The 14,156-nt window shown below is 36.8% G+C and overlaps 1 protein-coding gene across 1 annotated transcript; it reads right to left on the reverse strand.

Moving 5' to 3' along the window:
- Positions 1 to 2,583: 2,583 nt before the first annotated feature.
- On the reverse strand, positions 2,584 to 13,806 carry htra3b (HtrA serine peptidase 3b). The gene is given in 10 exon segments (XM_058782051.1): positions 2,584 to 3,674; positions 4,127 to 4,222; positions 4,329 to 4,386; positions 4,524 to 4,638; positions 4,893 to 4,925; positions 7,250 to 7,444; positions 7,530 to 7,752; positions 9,144 to 9,243; positions 13,018 to 13,233; positions 13,236 to 13,806. Coding segments are annotated over 10 exon segments (1,398 nt in total). The 5' UTR covers positions 13,429 to 13,806; the 3' UTR covers positions 2,584 to 3,505.
- Between the last annotated feature and the right edge of the window lie 350 nt (positions 13,807 to 14,156).

The raw sequence follows: 14,156 nt of genomic DNA on the forward strand, positions 1-14,156 counted from the left end.
TCCCTTATATATAGAATTTTTCTTTGAAACATTGAACTTGTTTTGGTCTCAAACCAACGTTTAGAAGTGAATTTTGTGTGAAGCCAATGGCTACATTTAAGGAACTGTAATTAGCGATTAGCTGCATTAGCTGCATAGATGATTATTATTATTACAGAACACACCCAGTGTACCACATGTTTGTTTAATTAATTATTTTTTTTATGCCGAGTCTTTATTTACCCAGAAATACATTCTGAGTTGAACCACTTGGGTGTGTTGGCATAGCACTTCGCCACAACAGCCTGCTAATATGCTAAATCTAAACAGAGCCAGTCATCTGTCGACCCAATGTTTCTATTTATCTTAACTCTTGAAAGACTCAATTCTGATTTCCTCCATGGTCACATGTGGTTTGGCTTAAATGCTGTACTTCAGCACAATATGATATTAAATGTTATATGCTGTATGTTTGTGGTTTTTATAGTCAGATTTAAGGGCAAATTAAATTAGCACATTTTAAAACTGTCGGAAGACAAATCTGAGGAAAAGAATGTTTAAGGGGTTATGACAGTTTTTTTTTTTATTTAATACCTATGTTTTTTGAGGTTAATATATAATGTTATTAATTTTTTTGGCCAAAAAACAGTCATATTTGCAAAAATGATTATTTTTAACCCTCATCCTGGCCCTCTGTCTGAAATGATCAGTTTACAGTCCAGCTGAGGTTTGTGCAGATGAAAAGATGCTGCTTAAATTGTACTCATCCATTTGTCCTGTTGTCAGGAGTAGCTCTAGTGCATGAAATACGTTAGATACTGTATCCAGTGTATTGATCATAATGGGTTCTGTTTACTTTTGATGCGGTGTGACTCTCACTTATGGTATGTAGACAATAATACAGAGCTGCAGGCTCAAATGTCACAGATTCAGGACAGCAGTGCCAGACCAGCAGTTTTAAACCAGAAGTTAAGGTGGAGATTATAGCATCATTAATGTTAGGCTTAATATGGTGGTGTTACAGTAAGTATCCGTTGTGGTGGAACTTATAGTGACACAGCCATTTCCAAACGTATTCCCTGTTGAAAAAAAACAGCATATGCTGGTTAGGTATGTTTTGAAGCATGGCTGCTGGTTTGAGCTGGTCCTTAGCTGGTCATGTGCAGCTTAGGACCAGCACATGGCCAGCTTAAACCAGCTCATGACCTGCTAAGAACTAGCTTAAACCAGCTCAAACCAGCAGCCATGCTTCAAAACATACTGTACCTAACCAGCATATGCTGTTTTTTTTCAACAGGTTTGCCCCGTGTGATGTCACAGATCCCACAATATCCAAATGAGCTATTTTTGTATCTTGGTTAACTAAAAGCTAAGGGGAACGATTTAGGTTATAAAACATGTAGAATAATTGAATGGTACAAAGACCTCTCATATGTCAAAAGCAAAGGAAAGATCAAGGAAAATTTGATTTCTCGAGTTTCTCGACCTTTGTGGAAAAAATGCAGGATGTGCTGCAAGCAGCTTTTCAGATAGACTGCACATCTGCAACATGACTCACTTTCCATTTATAGAACCATTTTCTGAAGCCCCTCATCTCAGAAAACACAAAATTGTAGGTTATTCTTAAAAAATTACAACTGGCAGGGGTGGCAGCCATCTTTCATCTTAGCCAAGTTAATTTGTTTTTTTCAAAATACGTTTAATACAAAAGTGCTTCTGGCTTTTAGGTTTCTATACATTGTTGCACAGTTTGAACCATAAACTTTGTGTCTTCAAAATCTCTTTAGCATAGTCAGCATAGCATATATTAGAGCATGGTGCCAGCAACACCAAGGTAATGGGTTTGATTTCCAGGGAAAGCAAGAACTGATCAAATGAAAATGTGTACTTTGAATACAGTGTGTCCTGATGTATGATGTACTCTATTAGTGTATGAATTTAAGTTTTGTTATGGCGTACGAAAAGCTGCGGCAGTTGATTGCATAGTGTCCAAAATCCCACACTTAGTTTTTTTTCTTTGGTTAAGTAAATGCATCATCTGAGTACTGGAAGTTGGAATGTTTTGTTGGAATTTTCAGTGTGGACACACTACTACAAATTATGGCATACAGCTGTGCATAATATGTTCACAAAGTGGGATGTGAACACCTTGTATGTTAATAAAGTATATTAAAGATTTAAAGATAATGGCACTGAGGGTTTTTTTTTGAAAGCGTTGATCTGGATGGTGTTTTTCATAGAGACAGGCCTACTTCAGTCAATAAAATAAAGCTGCAAAATCATCCTACGTTGCCTAAAGTGTGTAGCCGTGTGTCATGTCTGGATTTTGTCATCCACAGGTCCTGTCCAGACAGTGAGGACTGGAGAAAAAGCTTTGTGTACTGGAAAGTTCTGACGGTATTCTGGATCTGTGAATTTCCAACCCAAACGCTGACTAATCATGAATCATTAGACCTGACAGTGTCAGTTAACTTGCCTTTTTTTTTTTACATAATCTAACACAAATAATATGATTTAGGCCCTTCTTTAAAAAAAAACTTTTAACTGACTGCTCTGTTAAAACTCAGCATTTATCATCCACCAATCTGCCATGTGACTCTTTTCTGAGAAAGTTTTATTTCATAGGTCCAACATTCATAGATCCAGCTGAAGAGAACCAAAAAATTATATGAGCATATTTGTAATCATTGTAAAGACATTGTAATCAAGACATACAATATACTGTAGACATTTGAGACAAACAGGAACATGAGCATATACAGACTGATAAACAGATTACATGAACAGAAGACGTCTCACTCTGATATCTGCATATAAAGAGCACACATTTGATTGGACAAAATGACCATAAAATGTCATTCATCATGACAGTCATTCTGTACAAATTATATAAAATTTATCTTGCACAGCAATTGATTCTTGCCACTGGTGCCACAATGAAGTTTCAGCAATGAATGTTGAGACATTTATCAAGAGGAGAATCCACATACTAATCTATAAGATTTAAAAAAAAAAAAATATATATATATATATATATATATATATATATTTTACTCGTTATTATTATTATTATTATTATTTATGAGGTGGTTCTGTGTATTTATAATATTTATTAGATATTGTTTTATATATATATATTTCTTATTGAAATTTCAACTTAAAAAGCTTTTCCCAGCTTAACATATCATTGTGGATTCATTGTGGATTGGCTATAAAATATCACCAGTTTTGTCTTCTTCTACAAAATACAGTACTGCAAGTTTTCATAATGAACAAAATCATTCTCCGCTTCAAACCTGCTTCAAAGAGAGTGTGCTGTTATGAAATGCCTTTCATATAAAATCTCTTGGGCAGACTTGACCAAGACTGCAAAAGCTCAAGGTTAGATTCCTCTCAGCTTGTAAAAGAGGTCCTTGTTTTGTGGATGGATCCACCGTTAGACATTCCTTTGGCCATGACAGCGCATGACTGATAGGATAAAACCAATGTCTTTGGGTAAAGTTCGATGGTTCACATTTGGAATAGATCACTGCATGATGACGTCAGGCTCAATGTTGAAGAGCAGGTCGTCGTTGCCTCTGCGCACCTCCAGCAGCAGAGTCGTGTCTTGGTTGAGCGCTTCCTTCAGGTCGCTGCTGCTCATCAGAGGCTCTCCGTTTAACTTAACGATAATGTCACCGTCTCTGATGCCCCCTCTGAAACACATTTGGAGAAATTATACATCAGTGTCTACTTGAATTTGTAAGGGACAACATAAAGATCTAATTGTAAAATAATTGACACAGAGAGGAGCAAAATTTGAGTTAAATTATTAAAATTTTAAATGTTATTAAAAATGTTATTTGAATCATGTTGTAGTTACATTTTTAAGTTGACTAGTTACATGTTAATAAATCAAAATCTTTATCTTGAATCAATAAAACATTTTGAAAAAAAAACAAGATTTTATTTTTTGCCATATCGCCCAGTTCTAAACAGATTCATTACATAAACTTGTATAATACAAATCTGTCATTTCATAGTTAATTGTGACCTTCAATATGTTGTTATCCACTCAGCTCAGACAGAGATAAACTATTTGGCTTGGAGTTCTGAAGCACAACCACAACAGAAAGACCAAAGAGCATCTGGTTTGTCTGATGCTTACTTCTGAGCAGGGGAGTGAGGAACCACCTCATGGACATAGATCCCGCTGCTGACATCAGGGAAATCAGGATTCTGCTGCCTCAGCTCTTCCACCAGTCTGGAGGAGACAGACACATACACACACACACACACAATCACTAAACAGAACTGTGGTGTTCATTTACATGTGTTGTGTATTAGCGTCTGTAGTGAAGGACACTCACGCTTCTGTGATGGTGAGCATTCGGATTCCAATGAAACGCTTCTTCAATGATCTTGGCTCTAAAACAATATGTAAATGCGTTAACGCATTTAATCCTACAAGGATGACTCTCAAAAATAAAACATATGTTTGGTATCAAATGATTCATATTCTGACCTCACTACAAATTCCCTTGTACAAAAGTTGCCTCATGTACCTTTGTTTTGCTTTCCCAATGAATCATTTAAGAAGCGTGTAATCCTGTCTGAAGGAATGGCAAAGGAGATTCCTGCAGCTACCTTCAGGGTGTTGATTCCTATCACCTCCCCATCCTTATAGAAGACAAAACAAGAAGAAAAATTCAATACAGTATCAGTATGTTTGTCGTTGTATTGTTCCAATGTGTCATTCCAAACTTGAACGCCTTTGGAATGACACATTGTGAATTTGCAACAGGTGAATTTTTGAGAAGCAGACTGAAATTTAATATTCAAATTCTATAGAAAAGAGTGGATATTTTTATACAGATTTGTAAAAACATGAAAAAAAAAAGCCATAAAACTAAAACTCAGTATGAAATAATTACCAAATTAACGAGTGGTCCACCCGAGTTCCCATACTAAAAAAAGAGAAAAAATAAAATAATGTTAATTGTTGGTTCTCAAACAATTTTACACATACATTATCTAGGATTACATTCATGCCAAAACTACTGAACACAAATGTTGAAGCATTGAACAAAAATATAAACTCAAAACTTTAAATGAAGTAAAAATCTGAGACTTCAGATTAATAGCTTCCACTCTAAAACCTAAGAACCATTTGTCAGAATTGAAAGGGAAATAATAATTAATGTTAATTATCAATGCTCAAAACTAGTTTACATACCTTATATAAATGGGATTAGATTTGTACCAAAAGTACTGAACATCAATTTTCAAGCATTGAACAAAAACATAAATTGAAAACCAGGGCTGGATTGGTAATCTGGCATAATGGGCGTCTTCCCAGTGGGCAACACAATTTGGGGCTGATATACTGTTTTTTTGCCAAGGACTGCAGGACATGATTGCCATCATGCAGGGACAGCGACCCATGGGTTTGTAAAAAAGTTGATAAAGTTTCCTGCCCCTTCCTGCCCACAGAATGAAATGACCGATGTGCAAAGGTGGTGCTGAAAAACTCCAGGATAGGAAGCTTAAAAGTTTGGAGGTGGATGCTGCCAAATGTGCCAAGATTCTGGACATGTTTATTGTAACATCAGCAGTGCCAACGTTTGTGCAGCAGAATAATCAAGTAAAAGAGTAGGTGGCACGCTATGGCGAACAGGCTTGTTCTGTTCCAAGGGCCAAAAGGTCCAAAGAGACAGGCAGGAGGAGGAGGAGAACAACAACGTTGTTAAATCGATAAGGAGTAGCCTTGTGATAACAGGGACTCACAGGGAGTGAAGAAGGAGGTAACCTGTCCTAATGTGTGTGCGCCATAAAGATGATGACTGTTAATTAAATTTCACCAAAGTAACTACTCAGCTCAACAGAAACTATTTGGCGTTGTTTGTTTAGATAGCTACTGGTTAGTTTCCTCAAACAGTCGTAACTTTGAAGGACTACAATATCACTACTGTAACTAGCGGTTACACTTTGTAACTACATGCCAACTACATGTCAACCAATTATAATTAATTTGTAACTACACGTTTACTAACTCTCAGTAGGGTAGGTTTAGGGTTAGTAGAATAAGTTGACATATACTTGCAAAGTTTCTCATAGTCAGTATGTTGTATGTTGTGGAGTATTAGTCTACTAATACTCTAATAACTGCTAGTTGACATGTAGTTGAAAAGTTACTTACTGTTAGTAGAATGTCTAAAGTGGACTATCGAAATAAAGTGTTACCTAACTAGCTAATATTTTTGTCAGTGTTGCATTGGCCATTGATGACTTCGGTGATCATCATTTGATAAAGACTCCATGCATTAAATGTTGGGGGGGGAAAACAGCTCTACTCATTACCAGTATGGTTTCAATTGTACAGATTTTAGCAAGCCTTTGTCAGATAAATACAATGGTGGCCAAAATTCTTAGAATAGACAGGTCTGAAAATATTGAACTTTTTTGCCTCCAAAACATCAGATGAAGTGAGTCATACTCTTTTAATCCACTTTTAACTTTAATATTTGGTATATCCACCTTTTGCAGCAATTACAGCAGCACATCTCTCTGGCATAGTGTCAATATATTTCCTGAGAACTTCAACACTAATCTTATCCCATGCCTTCTCTGCAACTCAAGCCAAAGGCTTTCCTTTGAATGTAAAAAAGTTCTGTCCAGTTTATTTTCCAACTCGCCCCAAATTTGCTCAATGACTTTGAGGGGGCCAGTCCATCATTTTCAATGTTCCGTTGCAGGTAGTTCTGGCAGGAGTTCGTTTTATGGGTATTATAATGGCCAGTTCAACAAAAACAACTGAAACCTCTTAAATATGCCAAGTGTTCTAACAATTTTGGCCACCACTGTACCTAAACTAATCATCTCTCTATCTAGTCAAGCCAGGTTGTAGAAGTGGAGGAGAGAGGAGGATCAGGGGTACTGGGTGATTTTTTTGTCCCGGTCCAGCCCTGTTTAAAACTGATGAAAACCAACTGTCGGAATTAAATAAATAAGCAAGTATAAAAATTCTATCAAAGTTCTGAAAATCAAAAAGGAAGCAACATAACCATTAGCAAAATATGATAAGGTTTTGACTTTTTTTGTTTTAAAGGGTTTTTTCTTCACAATTTATATTTTTGTTCACTAACTGAAGTTATGTTCAATACATACGCATTACTTCTTGAATGCAATATGATTTCAGAAATGAATTTCAGAGGCTGTCTGGATTTCTTATGCAACAGTAAGTATGAGTAAGACTCATAACATGTGTTGTTCTGGTTATTCAGTGTCTTACGTTGATGATGGCGTCAGTCTGGATGTAGTCCATGTCTGAGTCACGGAGACCCAGTTCTTTCCCATCTCTCTGTGCAGTGCTGACTATTCCTGTCGTCACTGTGTTCTGCAGGGCAAACGGGCTGCCGATAGCAACCACAAACTCACCCGGGCGCAGGTCTGCCGAGTGACCCAGCAATAAAACAGGCAACTTTTTCTGCCAAACGGGTCAAAGGAAGTAGTTGAGTGAACACATTTTGACATCTTGTATTATAAAGACAATAAGAAGAGTTTTGTCTTACCTGCGAATTGATTTTGATAGTGGCAATGTCAGACTTCTTGTCGATGTCTTTGATAGTGGCCTCATACACATCCCCACCACGCATCTGTACTTTGAGTCGCTGATGACCCGAAACAGGTGTGGTGCTGGACACCACATGAGCATTAGTCACGATCAGCCCGGTCTCTGACATAACAAAACCTGAACCACTTGACAGCGGAACCGTCCGGCCAAAGAGGGGGTGGCTAGGGGGCAAAAGCGAAAATATAAAGTTCTCGTTATTTAGTTTCATACATTTGCATAGAATTTTTTTACATTCACTATTGATCTTAAATTTCTTTCTTTCTTACTTTTTTTGTATACCCTATGTTTGTGAAAAAGTACACTTCAGCATTCTTTCAAAAAGACTACTTTGAAATAACATACTGTACATTAGAATCTACTTTGCAAGTGCAAACTTAACTGCACTATTAACAGCAAATCAATGAAAATGTATTATAGTTTAAGTTTATATGAAATGCAATTAACTAAACTAAGAACACTTTTTTAAGTACTTTAAAGTTGAGTAGTAAAACTTGGTTTAGTAGTATATCTTTTTATTTTCTATTGCATTTCTAAAATATACTTGCAATTTAGAACATTTAAAATATTTAAACATTTAAAATATATTAACTTTAATATTGAAGTACACGTTGCATCAAGTACACTTCATGTGTAATCAAGTACGTCATGTGTGTTTTAGTATGTTAAAGTAAGTGCACTTCTTTAAAGCATGAAAAAAAGCTTATTAAAATGTAATGTAAAGTAAGGTACTTTAAAGTAAAACTTTTAATTAACATGTATTATAACATTGTGATAAGAAACAATCATACACATAAGTAGCTTTTATTCCCATAATATTATATTATTTGCAAATGCAGTTTTTTGGTCCCACTTTATATTAAGTGGCCTTAACTACTACTGTATGTACTTACATTTAAATTAATAATTTGATACAATGCACTTATACATACATGTTTTTACTTATATTTTAAAAATACCTGCATGTAATTTCATCTGTAATTAATTTCTGCAATTACACTTATAATTACACTGTTGACCCATCCCTTACACCTTAAACCTACCCATACCACCAAACCGGTCCCTAAACTTACCCGTATCCCACCTCAATAGCAGCAAAAGTGTTTTGCAATAAGTGTTTTGTATACTTATTTTTTGATGTAATAGTTAAGGCCACCAAATATAAATGGGGACCAGTTTGGTTAATATGTTTTTTTTAGATTTGAAGTACACTATCAGTGCACATTCAATGCAATTAAGCACACTTTTTTCTTGAAGGTTTTATTGTATTTCAAAACATTAATTCACCACAAATATATATATATATATATATATATATGTTCCTATAAAGACATACGCAATATAAGACATTTGTTTACCCAGTGTCTCCATGCCACACTCTCTCACATTATTCAGAAATGACTAGCCTTGGCAAAAGCAGTTGTGCTCACACCGCAAAAGCAGTGACCCTCACACAGCTGTGTTTGCCAAGCACCTTCCTCACTTCCCCACAGTTTTAAAGCGCCGTACAGACGGCTGCCACACCATGAAAGTGTTTGCAAGTGTTTGGGCTTACTTTAGGAACAGCTCAATGTGCACCACAGCAGGGGCGATCTTCTCCACCACGTCAGCAATGAAGTTGAATTTGTACCTCGGGCTGCTGGGGTGTGTAGGACCTATACTAGCAGAAAGAATTACTCATGTTAATAATTCCAATGTATAAAATAGTCAAAACCAGCTCTATGTTTTCTTCTGTATTGCAGCTACTGTCTATTTACTGTCTTTTCTGGCTCAAGAGGGCATGATTAGCAGGCATGCAGTGTTTAAAAACGTTCCTGCAGATTCAGATGGTAGTTGGAGAAAGTCTTTTCACACACAGGAAATGTTCCTCTATAATTGGGTCTAAAATCACTAGGTGGCTTTTATCCTTGTGCATGCTTGACTTGTGCTGGGTATGCAGTATGTGTATAGAAGAGAATGATGAAAGTGTGTTCAGTGTGTAAAGTCCTAGTAATTAGGGCATGTTATTTTCTGCAAACATAAGGGTGGTTTTTCCCTTGACTGCTGTTTCCTGTGACCGTGTTGGCACAGCCATCATTCCTTTGTGTGCACACCCTGGTTGTCCTACTAACCTAAAATTTGAAGTCATTAAAGAATCAAGACCCTTTAAAAACTAGTTTAGTTCAGTTTATCACTCGAAGTACTACACCTAATGGTCATCTCTTACATTGTTCTTACATTGTGCAAACTCTCTGCATTGATCTCTGGCTCTGGTTTTGTTTAACAATTAAAGTTTTGTCTATGGCATAATTAAGAGATAGGTTGCAGTCTATTTAGAGGTTAAATGCAAAATGTGCTTAATACAGAGACAATAATGAAAATTTTAACCCAAAATTGTATTAAAAGTTTGGAGTCAGTCATTTTTTAAATGTTTTTTGAGTCTCTTATGCTCAAAAGACTGCAATTATTTGAGCAAGAAAAAAAAAGTAATATTATGATATTATTACAATTGTTTTTAAAAGTGTTTAAAAGTTATTTTAAAATGCAAACAATTTCTGTGATGCCAAAGCTGAATTTTCAGCAGCCATTACACGTCTTCAGTGTCACATGATCCTTCAGAAATCATTCTAATATGCTGATTTGGTGCTCAAGAAACATTTCTCATTTTTATCAATGCTAAAAGTTGTGCTGCTTCATATTTTTGTGGAAACTGTGATCCATTATTTATTTATTTTTTCAGGATTCTGAGTTGAGAGTTTAAAAGAAAATAATTTCTTTGAAATAGAAATCTTTTGTAAAATTATAAATATATTTTTTGTCATATCTGTAAAAAAAATCCCCAAAGTTTTGAATGGTAAAGTGTAAATACATAAGCTTATATAAGTAAATATATAAGACAAATAACATCAATATATATTCTAAAGCTTTATTCCTGGCTTTCTGGATGAACATATTTAAGCTTTATAATTTGGAAGCTGTGAGAAACCAAAATAAGCATGCAATGAATTACACTCAACTGTTAATCATTAATCAAATGCAACACCCCATATAAAAGCACATTCCAGTAGAGCTGCATCAGGGAGCCGTGACCTCTCAGATTTCACGACTGCCAAGTAAGTCAACTTCCAATGGCAATGTGTGCAAATTCATTTAGACAATCACATACAATATCGAGAAATGTCACTCGACCCAAAGTTGGCCAAGCATAGACCAAAGATGAATGTCCAATATAAATATGTTCTAAATAGTTTCCTCGTTCATTTTTTCCAGTCTGGAGTGGTGAAGAGACGAGACATCAGAAGAGCAGCTGATCACACAATCCGGTGGAAAGATGATGGGCAGCATCTGTTGCTTAATACAGTGATTGCAAAGGTTAGGGTTTTATTTTGAGGTTTTTGACTTAGTAGCCTAAATTGTATGGAATGATAGACTATAATTTATGTGACAGTTAATGCTATAAGTATTTGCTGCCCTCCAAATAGCCATGGGCTTTTCTGTGGGTTCTTTTGCTTACAGTTTTGCTGCTTGCCTCACTACCGGGTTTTTCACCAAATATATACACCAGTGTGGCCAGTGGCATTGCAGGGGCCAACAGTAACTAATGGGTGAATGATTGCTACCAGACGGGCGTCTTTAAACCTGGTTTTGCTGAATCATTTTTTAACTGACCTAAATATTTGACCTAAAAAGCCCATCTTTTGATCTCTTGATCATTTCACCCCATCGATAGCCTTTTAATTCAATTCTAGGTCACCTCACACTGATAACGGGTCTCCAGAGAGGTGGTACCGTTTCCAATAGGTGCCTCCTCCCTTTTCCTGTCACCACTGAAATAACTTTTTACTGCTGATCTGGAAGCAGTTTAATATTTCCTTTAAAAATGATAAAGGATAGGGTGTTGGTAATGAGGTCTTGTCCAAAATCAGAGCAAAAGGGCAACCTCCACTGATATCCCCACAGGAAATCATGCCCGGTCTGCAGAGCACAAAGCAGCCCTATTTTCCAAACTTCTCTGCAGCTGCCATTTGCACGTAAAGTGAGGTCACAGTCCCATTTTTCAAAATACTCGCAATTGGTCTTTTGGTTATCAGTGGAGTTATGATATGTGGTGGTCACTACAGGAGCTCAAGGATGTTATCTTCTGAATGCAGTATGACACACAAAGCACAGTGGACTCACAGTGTGTATGTGTGTGTTAACTTAATTATACTTATAGGGACAAAATTAGCCCCCAGAATTGAGGTAAACTGCACTCACACTATTGGATGAAAACAAAACTTGAACTGAACTAAGCTGCATAGTAAAACTATTGTCTTTTGTAGATCTGCCTATTCATAACTTATGAACACTGCAACACTGACACAGTTATTGAACTTATTTGAATTAACATCAAACTGGTTTGAGCTGAGTATTGACTCTATTGTCACCAGTAGAGGTGATTTATACCTGAATTGAATCTGTTTTATAATTAACTTTGCAACATTGACACTGTTATTGAATTTACTTGAATCAACAGTGAACTGACTTGAACTGAACTCTATAGAGCTGCTGTACAGCTGGACTGAATTCTTTCAATGAACCTGGCATCATTAACACTGTTATTTTCCTGCTTAATACTGTGACGCTGCTTTGATAAATGTGACTTTACTTGAACTTGACAAAACCTCACTCAACTGTTTTATTTACACAAGTCAAATTTAAACATTTCACCCAACCGCCCAGTTGCTGGGTTTGTCCATATTTCACCCAGCGCTGGGTTGTATTTAACCCAGCATTTTTTAGAGTGTATAAATTGCTTCTTTCATTTATAAAACTGGATTTTTACAAATATATTTTTCAGGATTTTATAACTCAAACAAAGAATATATTTCAACGGTTATACATACATTGCATTGTGCCATCTATATAGATTATAATAGGCTATATAAAAGTAACATGGCTGGTGGTCACAAGTTAATATGGGACAGCACCTTTTGTGGAATGACCCAGAAACATATGGTACCTCCCCATTTAAATTGCTAAGGTATGGGGCAGGCTTGCCTATTTAAGAGTATTTGGCATTCTAGAAGCTAATGAAGAGATTTTAGTCTTATGTCATACATCCCGTCCTTCCCTTACAAACATCCCATCCTTCCTTTCCCTCCCATTTACCACAGTGACCACAATTCCATTATTAGGTCCTACTATTACTGTATTGGTGATAACTTTTGCTACACCACTATGGATAATTAACAACTTACTTAAATAATTGCCAAAAAAGGATTCTTACAACGTTTAAGGCAGGCCTGTATTAATTTATGATTTTAGCACTAACAATACTGTTGTAGTAGCCTATTTCTGTGTTTAAACCGGTTTAAACCTATTCAATTATTAAACTTTCAGCATAAATTAAGACACAAATCATTTTTGATGTATAAAGTTATTCATCTTGCTATACACAAATCACTTACCTTTGCTTTCGCAGGGTCCTTTGTGCAGGTTGGTGACCGCGGGCAGACCCTGCTGCAGCGCTTTCCTGCTCACGGCCTTCAGCTGGCAGATGTTACCGTACGTGTTCCCGTCGCTGCCGCACACTTTACTGCTGTACCTGCACTGACACACGCCTTTGGACAGTCTTTTTCCAGACGGGTGCTTGCACTCCAGCCCGTCCCCGCAGGGCAGGTCGTCTTGCGGCCGCACGGCTCTCCCTCCCCCGGTGCGCACACCAGACAGCAGTTACAGCGGTCCGGCACATAGCCGCTGGGGCAGCTTGGGCTCGGACACTTACTCACATCACAGCGCTCGGGACACTTCAGTTTAGTGTCCGCGAGAGCAGCTTTGACGCAAATAAAAACGACGGAGACCAACAGAATGACCTGCATTATTATTATTATTTTTTGTTTGTTTGGTTAAAATGAAAACGAATTCTCAGACCGTTCTTGGATAGTCAGTGTCCTCTGGAGATCACCAGTACGCATCAGATTCCCAATGCAAAAGCTTGTTTCAGATGAGATGTGTGAGTTCCTGCAGGATCAGCTGAAAGACCAGTGTGAAATGCTTGTCCCAGGAAGAGCAATATTTCTTATCCAAGCCAATCTGATCTACTGATGCGCGCAAATGCTTTGATTTCAAGTGCAACTTATTAAAACAATGTATGTGAAGCGAAGCCTCTAGATGTTTGGTCCTGTTGTATCTGCTGACCATCTCAACATCCTCGAGTGAAGTCTGCTTTTCTCTTCTCTCTAGAAGAGGCGGGGACTTTCGTTTACCCCAAAACGCACTAGTGATGGGAAGTTCGACTCATTTCCGCGAATCGGTTATTTCGAACAGTTCGCTTCAGAGAACCGAATCAGCTATTACTTCACGCCGCTTTATTTTTTTTAATGAATAATGGCATTTGTTTTAATTTCATGTGTTTTGGACTATTTCTGCCTTGATTCGGCTCATAAAAACAGCTTTAAAGTACTAAATTGCAACTTCATCATTACAAATGTGCAAATACAAATGCATGACATGGAATATAGAATATAATTTCAATAGAAATGACATTAAAGTAGTATATTTTAGCTTGTCAGTACATTCTACAGCATACTTTAACCACATTCCATTA

Source organism: Onychostoma macrolepis, chromosome 07, assembly GCF_012432095.1.
Source record: "Onychostoma macrolepis isolate SWU-2019 chromosome 07, ASM1243209v1, whole genome shotgun sequence".
In the NCBI taxonomy this organism is placed as follows: domain Eukaryota; kingdom Metazoa; phylum Chordata; class Actinopteri; order Cypriniformes; family Cyprinidae; genus Onychostoma; species Onychostoma macrolepis.